The 16404-nt window shown below is 43.1% G+C and overlaps 1 protein-coding gene across 7 annotated transcripts in view; it reads right to left on the bottom strand.

Annotated features, from left to right (window-relative positions):
• Nucleotides 1–16389, bottom strand: part of Slc4a1ap (solute carrier family 4 (anion exchanger), member 1, adaptor protein) — a 34975-nt gene extending 18586 nt beyond the window's left edge. For 4 of the 7 annotated variants that reach the window (NM_001347328.1, NM_001359154.1, NM_009206.2 and 1 more), the window contains exons 1-9: nucleotides 15486–16175; nucleotides 14932–15127; nucleotides 12415–12537; nucleotides 11137–11197; nucleotides 10587–10726; nucleotides 8965–9125; nucleotides 8243–8312; nucleotides 6846–7032; nucleotides 2673–2784 (exon numbers count right to left, since the gene is read on the bottom strand). In NM_001347328.1, the coding sequence (NP_001334257.1) occupies nucleotides 2673–2784; nucleotides 6846–7032; nucleotides 8243–8312; nucleotides 8965–9125; nucleotides 10587–10726; nucleotides 11137–11197; nucleotides 12415–12537; nucleotides 14932–15127; nucleotides 15486–16148 (1713 nt within the window). In that variant the 5' untranslated portion in view covers nucleotides 16149–16175. Of the gene's footprint in view, nucleotides 1–2672; nucleotides 2785–6347; nucleotides 7033–8242; nucleotides 8313–8964; nucleotides 9126–10586; nucleotides 10727–11136; nucleotides 11198–12414; nucleotides 12538–14931; nucleotides 15128–15485 lie in introns of those variants that run through there. The other 3 variants (XM_006503810.3, XM_017320752.2, NM_001359157.1) reach the window with 2 other exon arrangements.
• Nucleotides 16390–16404: the final 15 nt, after the last annotated feature.

Here is a 16404-nt window from a genome sequence, read left to right as displayed (position 1 = left end):
CCCTCCCCTGACCCTCTAGATATTCTGAGACAAGGTCTTACTACATAGTGCTGGCTGGCCTGAAACTCACTATGTAGACCAGGATGACTTCGAGTTTGGAATGATCCTCCTGCCTCTGCCTCCCAAGTAGAGATTATAGTTCTGGGCCTCTAGCTAGTCCCTTAACATTTTTTTAAAATATAAAATTAAGTTAAGTAATCTTTTTAAAAGCCTTTTAAAAAATATTTATTTATTATGTATATAGCATTTTGCCTGCATGTATGCTTGCAGTCCAAAAGAAGACAGGGTTTCTCTGTGTAGCCCTTGCTGTCCTGGAACTCAGTCTGTAGACTAGGCTGGCCTCAAACTCAGAAATCTACCTGCTTTTGCCTCCTGAGTACTGGGATTAAGGACATCTACCACCACTGCCCAGCATTAAAAAGCCTTTTAAGAAACCATTTTTCAGGCTGGAGAGATGGCTCAGTGGTTAAAAGCACTGACTACTTTTCCAGAGGTCCTGAGTTCAATTCCTAGCAACCACATGTTGGCTCACAACCATCTGTAATGGGATCTGATGCCCTCCTCTGGTGTGTCTGAAGACAGCTACAGTGTACTCATCATATATATAAACAAATAAATAAAATCTCTAAAAACAACAACAAATAACAACACCACCACCAAAACAAACATTTCTCTTCTATTTAAACCTGGATACTTTCCTTTCCATAACTTTACGTCTGTCACATGTGTGACTGGGACTTCAGGCCTCTGGTATCAGACAACAGTCCATCACAATTCAAGGTCTTTCCATCTCAGTTGTTTTGTTGTTTAGCTCTATAGCTCAGGCTGGCCCAGAACTTGAGTTCCTGTCTCTCTCCCCAGTATGTTAATGATAGATATGCAACACTATAGCTGCTTTTTATAAACTGATTTACATACACCCCCTATAAATCCATGTGTGAGGTCCCAACTCCTAAGATCTCTTGGAATGTCATCTCATTTGAGATAAGTGATTAAGTTACAATGAGCCATCCTTAGTCAAATGGCTGAGAAGCCCTGGGCCCTAAGATGGTAAACCTGACATTATAAAAGGGAGAGGCAACTGTATTAAAGGGCAGCCATCTGTAAGACACAAGATACCAACTATGCCAGCATCTTGGTCTTGAACCTCAACTATCTAGAACTGTTAGAAAATAAACCTGCAAGGCATTGCAAGCTGAATCGTTTAGACTTATGTCATTATGTTGGTAATTTTAATCAACTTGAAATAAGCTATTGTCACTGGAGAGGAGGGAACCTCAAGGGAGAACACGTGTCAGTAAGACTGGGCTACAGCCTCAGCTAGGGAAATGGGAGGAAGGTACAAAATTCTATGCCTAACTGAGGAGCTATTGGCAAATGATGGGCTCTAGGAGTGGGAGAGAGAGTTTTCTCTAAAAGTACACCCTCTATTCAGCCAACTATGCCCCAGCAGAAGGACACACATCCAAGAATATATGGACAGCATAAATTAGGTTCAGTGGCTTAAAAAGAAAGAGGTGCTGGGTGGTGGCGGCACACACCTTTAATCCCAGCACTGGGAGGCAGAGGTAGGCAGATTTCTATGAGTTTGAGGCCAGCCTGGTCCACAGCCTGGGCTATACAAAGGAACCCTATCTTAAAAATAAAACAAACAGGGGCTGGAGAGATGATGGCTCAGTGGTTAAGAGCACCGACTGCTCTTCCAGAGGTTCTGAGTTCAATTCTCAGCAACCACATGGTAGCTCACAACCATCTGTAATAGGATCTGATGCCCTCTTCTGGTGTGTCCAAAGACAGCTATGTACGCACACAAAACAAACAAACAAACCTTTAAAAACAAAACAAAACAAAAACAAGGAGGAGGAAGAGGAAAAGAGGAGGAGGAAGAGGAAGAGGAGGAGGAAGAGGAGGAGGAGACAAAAGGAGAAAAGGAGGTTACAGAGTTAGGTGGATAGGACAGGGGCGCAGACCTGGGAGAAGTTGGAGAGGGGAGTGAATATCATCAAAGCACAATGTACAGAATTCTCAGGGAACTACTATTTTTAAATAAGGAGAAAAAACAATATTCCAGCAGTAAGCAAAGTAAATCATGGGGAAAAATATCACCATAGGCACTTCATTCCTAAATATGGCACACATTAGAAACATTAAACTAGCTCAGGACTGCCAGGGCTACACAGTGAGACTGCTGAAAGAAAAGGGGTAGGGGGAGAAAGAAAGAAAAAAAAGAAAAGAAACTAAACTAATAAACTAATTAAAAAAAAAATATCCGAGTTCTTTCCAAGTCGCCTGTGTCTGTGTGCACACGAGGCCAGGGGAGGCGTCAGCTGTCCTCCTCCATCACTCTCCACCTCCCTGCTTACTGACCCTGCAGCCCAGCGAGGCTGTCAGTCAGCAAGCCCCAGCAACCCTGCCTTTGCAGCCCTCCGTGCTGGGGTCACACTGCACAGGGCCATGCTTCACTTTACACGGGGTACTGGGCCCCGAACTCTGGACTTCATACTTGGGAGCGACACCTGAGCCATCTTTGCAGTCCAGTTCACTAATCTCAGCAAGAGATGCTCATGCTAATCCAACAGCCCTTTCTCACAAAACCAGGGAATAAGACAGAAAACCTAGTTCAGGGATAGCTCAAGGACGAGGAGTTCAACACACTCTAACTCACAACTTACCCCTACTGTCCCAGTTTTTAATTTGAATTTGCTTCCTCCTTTCATGGCACCAAAGAGAGGCAATGCAAGTTTCTTAGTTTTGTTTTCTGCATTTGTAGTCTGAAGTTCAGTCCTAGGAAGAGGAACAATTATAAATATCTGTTCTAGTTAAGTTTTAGGTCTTGCCTTACGTGCCATGAAACTGGGCTGGCGAGATGGCTCACCAGGTAAAAGCACTTGGCAGTCAGGTCTGAGCACCTGTTCAAACCCTGTGAGCCCACAGAAAGGTGGAAGGAGAGAAGTGACTCTGCAAAGTTGACCTCTGACCCCCACACACTGTACTACGCCTCAACCTGCAACATACACATAATACAGAACAGTGTTAAAAATACCAAGAAACTGACGAGGACACTCCGGAGAAACAGACATGACCACAAGATGAGTATGCAGACATAAACCAGAGGACAGCAAGCCTACTGAGGAGGCGACACAGCCCCCTGAGCCTGTAATTCCCAACATGGCCCAGGACTTTGCATCTGTCAGATGGTGACTACAGTGACAACAGTCACTGGAGAAGGAAAAGAAAAGTATAGCCCATCTTTGTGTTTGTTTGTTTTTTGGGACAGACTTTTTCTGTGTAGCCCTGGCTGTCCTGGAACTCTTGCTGTAGACCAGGCTAGCCTCAAACTCAATATTCACCTGTCTCTGCGCTCCGGTGCTGAGATTAAAGGTGTGTGCCACCACCATCCAGCACATAACCCATAAGGTGTGCGCCACCACCATCCAGCACATAACCCATCTAGATGCTTACATAGCAGTTAGAGGCTTCAAACACTCACTGACAACCTAAAGTAGCTCTGTACAATGGAGCTTTATGCCATAATGGAAAACTTGTAATGTTTATATTGCATTGCCCATTTGATTAAATATCAGCCACATTTGGGCACTAAGCACTTGAAATGTGGTTAGTATTTTGAAGAACTGAATTTGTAAAACTTTATGTGAAGAAACTTTAATAGTGCATACTGTTTAATATCATAGGGTGTCATACTGTATAGTACAGCTTCCCAAGCGCCCAAACGCTGGAAACGCAGTCATGAGCCACCACGCATTCTGCCACGTCATCAGACATGCTCTCGCTCTGTAGTCCAGGCTAGCTTGGAACTTACTATTCTAGTGCAGGTGGCCTCAAACTTGAGAACCACCTGGGCAGTTTCCCTCATGCGAGGATTACAGGTGTGCACCACCATGTCCAGACTGCAATGCAACTGTTAATGTGGTTTTCAAGTTGCTTATTAAAAAATTGAAACTGTCAAAGCTAAAACTGTTATCACAACCATAATTTTACACCTAAAACACTATGGCTACTTGGTGCAAGAGTCTCTCGTTGGTGCAAGTTTACTCACACATTGACTTAGAAAGTATAAAGAATTTATACACTCTCAAGTTTCTCTCTAACGGTTGTCCTCCAGTCATCCAGTTCCTTTCCCCAGAGACAATTCACTCAGTCAGCTTTTATAAATATTTCCAGAGACAGAAAAGTAGATGCCATTTGGAACCCTCGCTTATTCTCTTTAATCAGCTACTGAAGATGCTGTGCACCAAGGTCCATGTCTACGCCTTTCTCAGAACTGCTTATGTTCCCAAAGCCTGTGGTCAATGTTGGTGTGGGGGAGGGTAAAGTCCAAGCCCCTGGCCTTTAGGACATCTGTGGTGCCACTATAATTCTTGAAAGCACAACTTTGCCCATCTTGTTCCCTGTTCTTTATTTCAATACAGATTTCTCTAGAGTGAGTCACTTGTAGACAAATCCCCACCTCAAAGTGTATTTGTAAGGAACTTGACTAAACAGACATTAGGGGTCAATTTATGTATATATGTATACACATATACATACATATATATACACATACATACATATATGCATATACATACAGAAGTACCTGCACATTCTTCCTCTATGCAAATATTACACTGTACTATAGTTAATATAGCTTTTGTAATTTATTATATTTTGATAACAATCCCACAATTTTCAAAAATACTTGCTTCCTTATCTTAATAGCTACATGGTGTTCTATTATATAATATTTTATTTTGTTCTTGATAAGCATTTACGTGGTGGATCATATTTTGTTATTGTAAACAATATTATATATTAATAATTTTCTAAGTATGTAAAGTCAAGAGTCTAGAAAACTAGGTCAGATATGGTTGCACATACCTTAATCTCAGCACTCAGGCCACAGAGGCAGATAGATCTCTGAGTCTGAAGCTAGCCTGGTCTATATAGTGAGTTCCAGTCCAGCCAAGGCTACTTAGTGACACCTTGTCTCAAAAACAAAACCTAAATAAATAAACCTACATTTCTTTTCCTTCTTCCTTTTCTTGCAGTATTGGGAATTGAACACAGAGCCTACAAGCACTCTATGATTGAACTATATATCCCAAGCTCCAAATGTTCATTTTTTTCCTTCCTTTTCTTTTTTGTTTTGGTTGTGTGTGGTGTTGTTTTTTGCTTTTTCTGAGACAGGGTGTCACTATGTATCCTTGGCTAGCCTGAAACTCAGAGATTCACCCACCTGTCTCTGCCTAAGCGCACACACGCATGCATGCACACACGCACGCACACACATTGCCAAGTGTAGCCCAAACTTGTTTTCAACTTGCTACGTAGCAGAGGATGGCTTATCCTGCCTCTACCTCCCAAATACTGGGGTTACAGGCATGCACTAACATGCCCAGGTCTTTGTGCGCATATTTCATTTTTTGTGGCTGATTACCTATTATCTTGCATAAGTTTTTATATATTGGAGGTATGACTCCTTTGTGCACGTTCCTTTTAAAGGAAGTTTGCTCTGCAGAAAGATATACAGCAGAGGACTGCCTGGTCTGGCCTCAACGAGAGAGGAAGTACCTAGCCCTTGAGAAACTTGAGGTCCCAGGGAATGGGGAGGCCTGGCAGGGTGTGTGGGGACAACCTCTTGGAGACAGGGGAGGAGGAATGGGATGAGGAACTGTTGGAGGGCAGAACAGGAAGGGAATAATGACTAGACTGTAAAAAAGATCAAAGATAACAAAAAAATCAATAAAAATATATTACATGTAGATATATTTATGAAACTGTCAAAAAATAAAAATTATTTTTAAATGCTTTTTTAAAAAAACCCTTTATATCATTCCAATTAATTAAGAATCCATATAATATCCATGGAAAATCCTCTAGTAAGCTATAGTTCATAAATAGTCCTTTATCTTTTTTTTTTTAATGTATGAATACACTGTCTCTGTCTTCAGACACCCAGAAGAAGGCATCAGATCCTATTACAGATAGTTGTGAGCTACCATGTGGGTGCTGGGATTTGAACTCTTGACTCTGGATGAGCAGCCAGTACTCTTAACAACTAAGCCATCTCTCCAGCACTATCCTTTTGTTCTTAAAGGTTGTCTGCACCAGGAGCATGGCTCATAGGTAACAGCATGTACTTACTATGTGTGAAGACTGTGTTTGACCCTTAGTACTAAAAACAAAACACATCCGGGCAGTGGTGGCGCACACCTTTAATCCCAGCACTGGGGAGGCAGAGGCAGGTGGATTTCTGAGTTCGAGGCCAGCCTGGTCTACAGAGTGAGTTCCAGGACAGCCAGGGCTACACAGAGAAACTCTGTCTCAAAAAACAAAACAAAACAAATCAATAATTTAATAATTCTGTAATTTAATAATTCTGTAAAGATAAGTAAGACTGGATGTGGTGGCACATCTATATATGGGAAGTAGAAGCAGGATGCAATTTTTTTTTTAAATTATACACATAGCCCTCTGGGTAAACATTTAGTTGAGGGGAGGAGAGGGGCTGAATATGATCAAAATACATTATATGAAATACTCAAAGAATAAAAATTTGACTAAACTTTTCTTTAAAAGTTCAACATTAGGCTGGAAAGATGGCTCAGTGGGTAAAGACCAACCCCAAGTCTGAGTCCAATCTCAGAACCCAAATGATGGAAAGAAAAAACCAACAACAAAAGCTGACCCCTGACCTCAGCACATGCAAACCACAGCTACACAACAGGTAAAGTAGAAAGAAGAACACAAGTTCAAGGTCACGCTGGGCTACAGCACCCTGTTCAAGGCCAGGCTAGCTACATGAGATACTGTCTCCAAGTTTTTCAACTAGAACTACTTATACTTACTTTTTTAGTTCTGGGATCTCTGCCGGCTTTACAAGTTTTATTAACCCTTTAAGTCGCTGTTGTTCTTTTCTTAGTTCAAAAGTCCTCAGGTGAAGTTTCTTCCGGGACACCCCATCTAATGTGCTGCCTGATTTCATTTCTGACATGAATGCATCTAAAGAGTCCTGAGATGATGGCTCTGACAGAACTGTCCAAGGGAAGGAGACATGTTACACAGGCAGCCCAAAGACTTTTAACTTCAGTCCAACAAAGGGCTCACAAATGCAAAGCTGAGCAGCCATCGCCACTGATACCAGGAAAAAACCAAAAAGCTATAGCTGTGTGAGACCTTGGGAAGTGATTTAGGCTTCATTCCCGTCAGCTATTTCTTTTTTAAAGGTGCTGCAAAGGGCAGAGATTTACTGAGGTTGTTTGAACAGTATCACTTGATACTCCAGGCAGACCTGAACACACCATGAAGCCAAGGGTGACTTTGAACTCTTTTTTTTTTTTTTCTTCCTTCTTGCGCCAGGCCCACTTGCTCTGGCCCAAAGATTGATTGATTGATTGATTCATTGATTATATGTGAGTACAGTGTAGCTGCTTTTAGACACACCAGAAGAGGACATCAGATCTCATTACAGATGGTTGCTAGGAATTGAACTCAGGACATCTGGAAGAGCAGTCAGTGGTCTTAACCACTGAGCCATCTCTCCAGCCCTCACATCAACTATTAAATAAAAGAAATTAAACCAAACATTTAAAAGAATATTTTTCTAGCTCTACAATGTTACATTGTGGGAGAAGTGGCTCAGCACTTGTTGCTCTTGCAGAGGATCTCAGTTCAGTTTCCAGCATTCATATGGCAGCTCACAATATTCTGTAACTCCAGTTCCAGGGGACCCAGAGCCCTCTTCTGGCCTTCATGAGTACCACACATGCATTGGTACACAGACATATATGAAGGCAAAACACTCATAAAAACACGTGTAAAATTAAAAAGCTATATTGCTCCTTGAAAGTACCTCCAAAGCCTGAATGTTCCAGTGTATCCCAATGCCTAACACGATGCAGCACTTTGTTTGTTTGTTTGTTTGTTTATTTATTTAAAGTATGATTTATTTATTTATTTATTTATTTATTTATTTATTTATTTATTTAAAGTATGTGAGCACACTGTTGCTGACACACCAGAAGAGGGCATCAGAGATCCCATTACAGTTGGTTGTGAGCCACCATGTGGTTGCTAGGAATTGAACTCACAGCCTCTGGAAGATCAGTCAGTGCTCTTAACCCCTGAGCCATCTCTCCAGTCCCCCCTTCTTCTTCTTCTTCTTCTTTTTTTTTTTTTTTTTTTTTTTTGATGCAGTACATACTTATATGACAGGTACTCGGTAACTATTGACTGACAGTCTCACCTTTGCTTGAAGCCTTGAGCCTTTCAGAAATTTCGGCGAGTTCCCTTTCGGCATCATTTAACTTTGCAACCTATAACACCCAAATCGACAGGGTCAGCAGATGTTTTCCTCCCCATCACCTTCCCACTGTCAATACTATTATAGGTTTTATTAAGATGACTGATTCAGGAGTCCATCTAAGTTGGCTCCTGATGGAGATGATATTTCATTTGTTTACTTTATTCTAGTGGAACTAATTTTAGAATTAAAAAACTCAAATAGAATGAGTGACTGAAAAGTTACTGGTAGACGTTGAATGTTTTAAGCTAGGAAATTGCTAAATATTATATTAAATGCATGTCACCTTAGGGCAAGCTCCTGAATGGTTGTGCCACTCCAGACTAAGGTAATACCATTCTTCCGACTTCTCTTAAATGTCGGGGCCTAACATCAGTCTCATTGTGAACACCCAAACTTGGAGCTTTTTCTTTTCTTTTTTCGGGGTGGGGGAGAATCTGGGGAGTAACACCATATTCAAAGACTGCTCATTGCCTGATCAATGCGAACCTGGGGAAAGTGAGTGGCAGCGAGCAAACGCTTTTCTCCACTAACTGGAATAAAACTAGTCATTTTCTTACCACTGAATTTAGACCACAAAAGTTGTAAGTCAGTATTAGATTTCTATGTTGCTGTTTGTAAAAGCTATAATGACATAAAAGTAGCTGCTTCTATGAACAACTTGCCAGTGACTCAAAAGTTTCTGGCTTCTCATCAAGCTTCCCAGCCTTCTTCATCCGGTTCAGGCGCTTCTTCTCTACCAGGCCAGTCCGATCGAGGAATGTATCATCGTCACTATCATAAAAATCCTCATCTTCCCAGTTCTTGGCTTTCCTTTTCCGAGATACTAAAAATAAAACAGTTCATAACAAAGGGTTTGTTTGTTTGTTTAATTTAGAGATTGAGAAAGAAAAAGGGCGGGAAAATTGGAGGCTGGTATGTAGCTCAGTTAGCAGTGTGTATGCAGGCCCCTGGCTTGGTCCTCAGCAGCACCTAACAAGGTGCAAGGGAACAAATCTGTAATCTAGCACTGGGAGGTAAAGGTAGAGGAAGGTTGGAAGTTCTTGGCTATATAACAGGATTGAGGCCAGCCTGGGATACAAACTCTGCCTAAAAAAGGAGGAGGAGGAGGAGGAAGAAGAGGAGGAGGAGGAGGAAGAAGAGGAGGAGAGGAGAGGGAAATAAGTTACATGTACAAGGTGCCTGTGCTGAGAAGACAGACAGCTTAATACACAAAGTACTTGTCTCACAAGTGCGAGGGCCAGGTTCAGAGCCTCAGTACCCAATGCACACTGGGCAGGGAGCCTACCTGTAATCCCCGACACAGAAAACATTGATCAAGAGCAAGCTGGTCAGACAAACAATCCTAGGTCTTGGGGTTCATTATTGATTCTACCTCAAAATAAAGGGTAAGGAGGGACTGAAGAAGATACCTAACACCAGCCTCTGATCTCCACACGCTTTATAAAGAAGTGAAATTAGAGACAGAAACAGAACATCAGACATATGGGATGGTAGGAAGGAGAATGGAATTAATGTTCATGGGCTACAATTGCGCCAGGAATAACGAAAAGTTCTGAGCCGGGTAGTGATGATTACATAAATATACCTCATATTACTAAATTGCAGCATGTTTTATGCACCATATATTTTACAACAATTAACAGTAAAAACAAAGCTGGGCATGTTGGTTGTATGCCTTTAATCCCAGCACTTCACAGGCAAAGGCCAGCCTGGGTTACAGAGCAAGTTCCAGAACAGACAGGGCTACACAGAGAAACCCTGTCTCAGAAAAACAAAAAGAAATCAGTCAATAAAAAGATAATGATAAGAAAAAGACCACTAAACATAGAAATAAACCAAGAAATTTGAACTTGAATACATGAGCCAGGATGACTTTGAATCGCAACTACCCTGTATCTGGTTTGTCAACTACAGATGTGCACCACCATGTCTGGCTCAGGAGCCAGGGGTTTTGGTTTTTTGTTTCTGTTTTTGAGACAGGGTTTCTGAGGCAGATCTCTGGAACTCAGAGAGATCTGCTTGACTCTGCCTCCTAAGTGCTGGGATTAAAGGTGTGCACCACCAGCCCCAGTTTTAGGGTTTAGTTTTAAATGTACACTCACCTACATACAGAAAATGTCTAAGACAATATAACTAACTGTCTTAGGATGTTGAGAGGGAATGCTTGTCTCTGCTTCAGGAAGTTCTGTACAGTTTACACACTATCCACGTAGAGAGATTATGCAGCTTTTGCAGTACATTTCCCTTCTTTGTTTTGTAAAAGAAAAGGGTTTTTAATACTGACCTGCTTCCTGCCGTAGCAAGCCCAGTGTATCAAGGACCCGGCAGGCTTCCAGCGAGCACTGTACCATTGCTTCCTTTTTCTTTCCTGAGTGAATGGCCTCAGCCACCAGCTGTTTCCCAGTTGAATCATCTACAGGTAACCTGCATTGGTTTACAGGGGGTGGAGCTCAGCAGGATGCTCTGACTCTCATGAAAACAGCTATCAAGAGTGTCCATGATGACTGCATTTCATGCTTTCAGGTAACTTCACTCTTTCTTGCCTCAGTTGGACTTCAAGTCATTTACACCCGCTTTCATTCATTTCACCCCAGCTCCCAGTGCTATTAAGCTACCAAGGCCCACACTTGGAACTAGCCTAAAGTGCAGAGTGAAGTTACTCTTGGGCTATTCTCTGCAACCATATGTTAACTTGAAACTGGCTACTTTCAAACATACACATTAGCAAGGAAAGAGCACATGAACCCAGTACTCAGTAGGCAAAAGAGGGAAGACTGCCACAAAACAAGACCCGGTCTCAAATCACAGCTAGAATACAAACGAGAAGAACATACCTCACCCTGCAGAGCCAAGTGCTGTGTCCTTGCTCATCAAATTCATATTCTAACTCTTCTCCTGCAGGAAAAGAACAGTCTCAGTCAGGTCTAAAATTACTACTTGATCCAGTAAGGACTGTATCAGATCAAAGATCTCAGTGTCTAACATCACAGCGAGCACTGCCAGGGATCACCTCCTGGAAATCAATCTTGGCTGTGTATACTTATACATACAGCTTATAATACTAGGCATTCAGAAACTGAGGCAAGAAGCTCATACCTACAAGGCCTACCTGGTCTCCAGGAGATGGGGGTCACAGGTTGTTGCTTAGTGACAGAATGCTTGCCTAGCATGAGCAAGGTCCTGGATTTGATCTCAGCACAATCAGAACAAAACATCCAAACCAATCATCTCTCCATACATACTTTTATTTATCAATTGTGAGTGTGTGTGTATGTGTGTGTGGTTGTACGTGTCTGTCCATATGTGTGAAGACTGGGTACCTTCAAAGAATATCTACTGAAACAATTCTCCCTGAGAACACGTCTTATCACATGAAGGTAAAATCTACACTAAGAACTGTAAAGACAGGGCTGTGGGGAGGGCTCAGTGGGAGCCTTGCCTAGAGAGCATAAGCATCCAGGCCCAATGTCCTGGAAATCATGGAAGAAAGCTGGGCACGGTGGCCTATGCCTGCAATCCCAGCCTAGGGAGGCAGACACAAGAGGATTCCCAGGGCTCAGAGGCTAGCCAGTCCAGCAATTAGGGAGCTGCAGGACAAAGAGAGACCTTGTCTCAAAGAAAGTATATGGTGTTCCTGACAATTACACCTAAGGTTTTTCTAGAACACATACATTAAAAAGTACTGATTATGAAAGACCATGTGAATTAGGAATAATAAATTCTAAGGCTTTGTTTTATTTCCCTACCACTAAATCCAAGATCTTTTGAGAAGAATGTGTTAAGTTAGGAGAAAAGTATTTAAGACAGAAAGAAAGACAAACGAGAATTTTATTATTTTCAACATAAACCTGTGACTGGTGATCAAGATCTCTCTCTCGGTGATAGAGAAAGCACTTTCCTAGCACACCCAGTGTCTGGGCCTCAGAAACCAACAAAAAATAAAAACAGAGCCAAAGAAAGCTATTGAAACTGATCACAGAACAAGAAATAATGAGGAAGACAACAGACAAATTATGTGCAAGTATTAGGCAAAAGTCACAGCTTTAGGAAGCAGCACTGCTGTGAGCGTGAGCAGCTTACTGTCACAGCCAGAACCACAGTCACACACACACCTTCTCGGTCAAAGAAGCCTTGAAGAGCCTTCTTTGGATCCTTTATATAAAACGCTTCCCGGTCCTGCTGAAAATCTAAGGCAATGGGGTTCTCTTCAGCTTCATCCTCCACAGCATCTTCTCCTGCAGGAGTCAGGAGACAGAAGAAAGAACACATAAGACGAGGGTGTGTGAATGACACTTATGAACCTTCTAAGCCGAATCAGGACATAGTTAGATGAGCTGGCAGAGGGGCACACACCTGTAGTCATAACTCAGGAGGTGGAGGAAGGAGGATTGCCTGACTGTATGGAGACAATGTTTCAAGAAACACACACACTTATTTATCTGTATCTGAAAGTGACTAACAGAAAGATATCTGTGGGCAGAAGTTGGAACAATCACAAAGTCACCATTATGAATATCTATGTTTTCTAAGCTGTGTAACAGACAAGACTTCTTTCCATGGCTTTTTCTTCTTTTCATCACTTTAGAGACATTTACCCACCACACTTTGAAAAAAACTACTGAGCCGGGCGTTGGTGGTGCACGCCTTTGATCCCAGCACTTGGGAGGCAGAGGCAGGCGGATTTCTGAGTTCAAGGTCAGCCTGGTCTACAGAGTGAGTTCCAGGACAGCCAGGGCTACACAGAGAAACCCTGTCTCGGGAAAAAAAGAAAAGAAAGAAAGAAAAAAACCACTGAGCTCTCTAGCCTAGCCTAGTCTCTTTCTTTCCTCTCAAGCTTCATTGATTCGAATATTGATTATTAGTAATTCTCCAGTCTAACAGAAAGACAGGTCAACACAACACTCCCTTAAAGCCAACCGCCTCCGCCCTGAACGCCAGTGCCAGTGTGCAGCTTCCTCAGGACTACTTTTCCTTTCCTTCAGGTTCTAGCTTGAAACTCTTTTCTTCTCTCTTTTCTTTTTCTTTTTCCAAGAAAGGGTTTCTCTGTAGCTTTGGCTGTCCTGGAACTCACAGAGATCTGCCTGCCTCTGCCTCCCCAGCGCTGGGACTAAAGTTGCATACTGCCACCACAATCCTGGCTTCAGCTTGAAACTCTTATTTAAAATCTATAAAGTAAAGGGTCCTGCTGCCAAGCTTGACAACCTGCTTTTGATCCCTGGGGCCAGAAAGTCAAAGGAGAGAAATGACTCCTGCAAGTAGTCCTCTGACCTCCACAGACCATGCCCCCTAACACAAACACACAAGAGTTAAATAATTCATAGTTTCCAAGAGATCTAAATTAGTACTGTGCAATAGAAATGTAAGTGTTATGAGTATAATTCTGAGTTCCCTATTAGCTACTTTAAAATGTCATCTTACCATAATAATTACAAGACTATGGTAATATTTTCTTTTCTTTTTTTCATTTTGTCATTGAAATCCTATGTGTGGTTTGCACTTAGAAGACAAGCCTGTGGATGAGCCACATTGGGCATGCAGATAACAGCTACTGTACTGAATAGCACAGCTCTAAGTCCCCAGTGACACATCCCTTTTCTGACACTAGCTCAAGCATGCTAATGGTTTCTGGCTTATTCTTTACACTTAGCACAAGTGTTTCTGCATTTGTTCTGTCCTGACATCTACAGCCATACACATACAAGTGCCATAGTGCACACGGAGGGAGCCTATTCTCTTCCTCCATCATGTGCTTCTCAGGGCTCACACTCAGCTCATCACAACTGGCAGCACACACCTTTACCTGCTAAGCAATCTCACTGGGCCACAACTTCTTTCTTTCATTCATTCTCTCATTCACTCAAGTCAGGATTTCTCTACAATGTAACTCTGGCTATCCTGAAATTCAATAAATAGATCATGCTGGCCTGAAACTAACAGAGATCTACCTGCCTCTGCCTCCCAAGTGCTAAGATTAAAGGCCTGCATCACAATGCCTTATTAGCCCCAACTATCTTTTTCTTTAAAAGTTTTATTTTATGTAAAGGGGTACTCTATCTGTATGTACAATTACATGCCAGAAGAGGGCATCAGATGACATTATAGATCATTATGAGCCACCACGTGGTTGCTGAGGGCTGAGCTTTCTCTGAAAGAGCAGATAGTGCTCTTACTACTGAGCCATCTCTCGGCCCTCACCAACTATCTTTTTATAAGCCTGAATATCTATCATCCAAAATGTGGAGCTATACAATAACCTCTTGAATGTTTTGTACTTTGTGAAAATAGCCTGAGAGGTGAAAAAATATCAAATACTGATTTCTCAGCCAAAGAAATGAAGTAAATTTTTCCATGCCCTCCAGGTGATAATTAGCACTCAGAAAGCTCTCTCTCTCTCTCTCTCTCTCTCTCTTTCTGTGTGTGTGTGTGTGTGTGTTTAAATGATAAACGCAATAAGCAAATTACACGGTGAGAAAGAGGTGTATGTATAATGCCCATAATTCAACACTTTTACTCACTAAAGTTAATGACCCTGGGCTTGCAAATTACATTTACCCTACTTCAGCTGTAGGCCTTCTGAGCTGTATGATCAAAAGCACTTGAGGGTGCCACCTTCAGTAGTAGTTTCTTACCCATTCCCCACGTGCAGCCCAGCTCATCATCTTGACCACTTCTACTGCTCTTCCCTTCAGTGGTATTTGCTTCTTCTTCTTCATCTGAGTCTTCACCTAACATCTTCTTCTCCAATAATATCTGCTGCTGTTTACGCAATTCCTTCAACTGTGTTACTGTTAATTCAGATTCTGCCTCTCGGTCTTCCTCTGGTCCCTAATGAATCATGGGTAAAATATATACATATATGGATTCAGAAGTGAGAAAATTACTTTCTGAGACACAGCAACGTACACAGACCTGTGGGTCCAGAATGAGGCCTGTGCTTTTGTCATTGGTTACCAGAATCCTTTTACTCAACTAAACCTTAAAGAAACTCAGAATCGCCGGGCGTGGCGGTGCACGCCTTTAATCCCAGCACTCGGGAGGCAGAGGCAGGCGGATTTCTGAGTTCGAGGCCAGCCTGGTCTACAGAGAGAGTTCCAGGACAGCCAGGGCTACATAGAGAAGCCCTGTCTTGAAAAACCAAAAACAGTGAAGTCCCAAGATTTTTATTTTAGATTTTTCTACCTACCTGAAGGATAAAGAGCCGAGTGCTGCCTCCAAAGCGCATTACATGCCCGACGTGGACTCTACAGTAAGTGCGGGGTGGGATGCGAGTTTTGTTGAGGAACGTGCCGTGGGTACTTCCCAGATCGTAGAGATAAAAGCCCTGCTCATGACCCTCAGAGTCTCCGCTGGGATCCGCCCCCCGGTGCTGTAGTACAGCATGGTACCGAGACACGGAAGGATGCTCCAGACATATGTCACAACTAGCAAGTCTCCCGAAAAAGCAGCAGCTCGTGTCTTTCAAGGTGCGGGTGCCAAGGATGGTGCCACCCTTCAGGGTTTCGAGACTGTAGGGGGCCGTGGCTGGGCTGCCCCACGATGGCTCTCGGTACGGAGGAGCCCGGGTCGGACCGCCAGACGCAGGAGCTACCCGCGGGGAGCGGAGTTGCTCCACCGGTGGACCCCCGGTCTCCTGGCTGTCCGGCTGCGGTGGCGGGACCTCGGGCTCCTCACATCCAGAGTCCAGCTGCGCCGCGAGACATTCTTTCTTCACATCCTCAGAAACGGAGGGACTGGAGGCCGGAGCCTTACCCCGTACTGCGGAAGGCACTGGTAAAACCGGCTTCTTAAACTCGCTACTGACTTCCTGGGGAGCTGGCGCATCTAGCTGAGGGGTAGGATCAGCCATCCTTAGCCGGGTGCAATCTCAAAATGTGTCCCTCGGAAACCCCGACCCCTCGCTCTCTACGTTCCCGCTCACTTCTCCTCCTCCTTCCCACCTCCCTGAGGCTTCTCTGGACAGAAATGTTGGAGTTCCTCTTTCAAGACTCGCAGAGTTTTAAAGATGTGAATAGCACTAGGGAGTCACAATACCAGAAAGCGGGGAGAGGCTCTCAGAGTGCTGTGCAGGATACGGACATTTTAGGCGTTGCATGTAGGCTAGT

Source organism: Mus musculus, chromosome 5 (assembly GCF_000001635.26).
Source record: "Mus musculus strain C57BL/6J chromosome 5, GRCm38.p6 C57BL/6J".
NCBI lineage: Eukaryota > Metazoa > Chordata > Mammalia > Rodentia > Muridae > Mus > Mus musculus.
The sequence above is the reverse complement of the archived record's forward strand: the minus strand, read 5'-3'. Positions and strand labels throughout refer to the sequence as shown.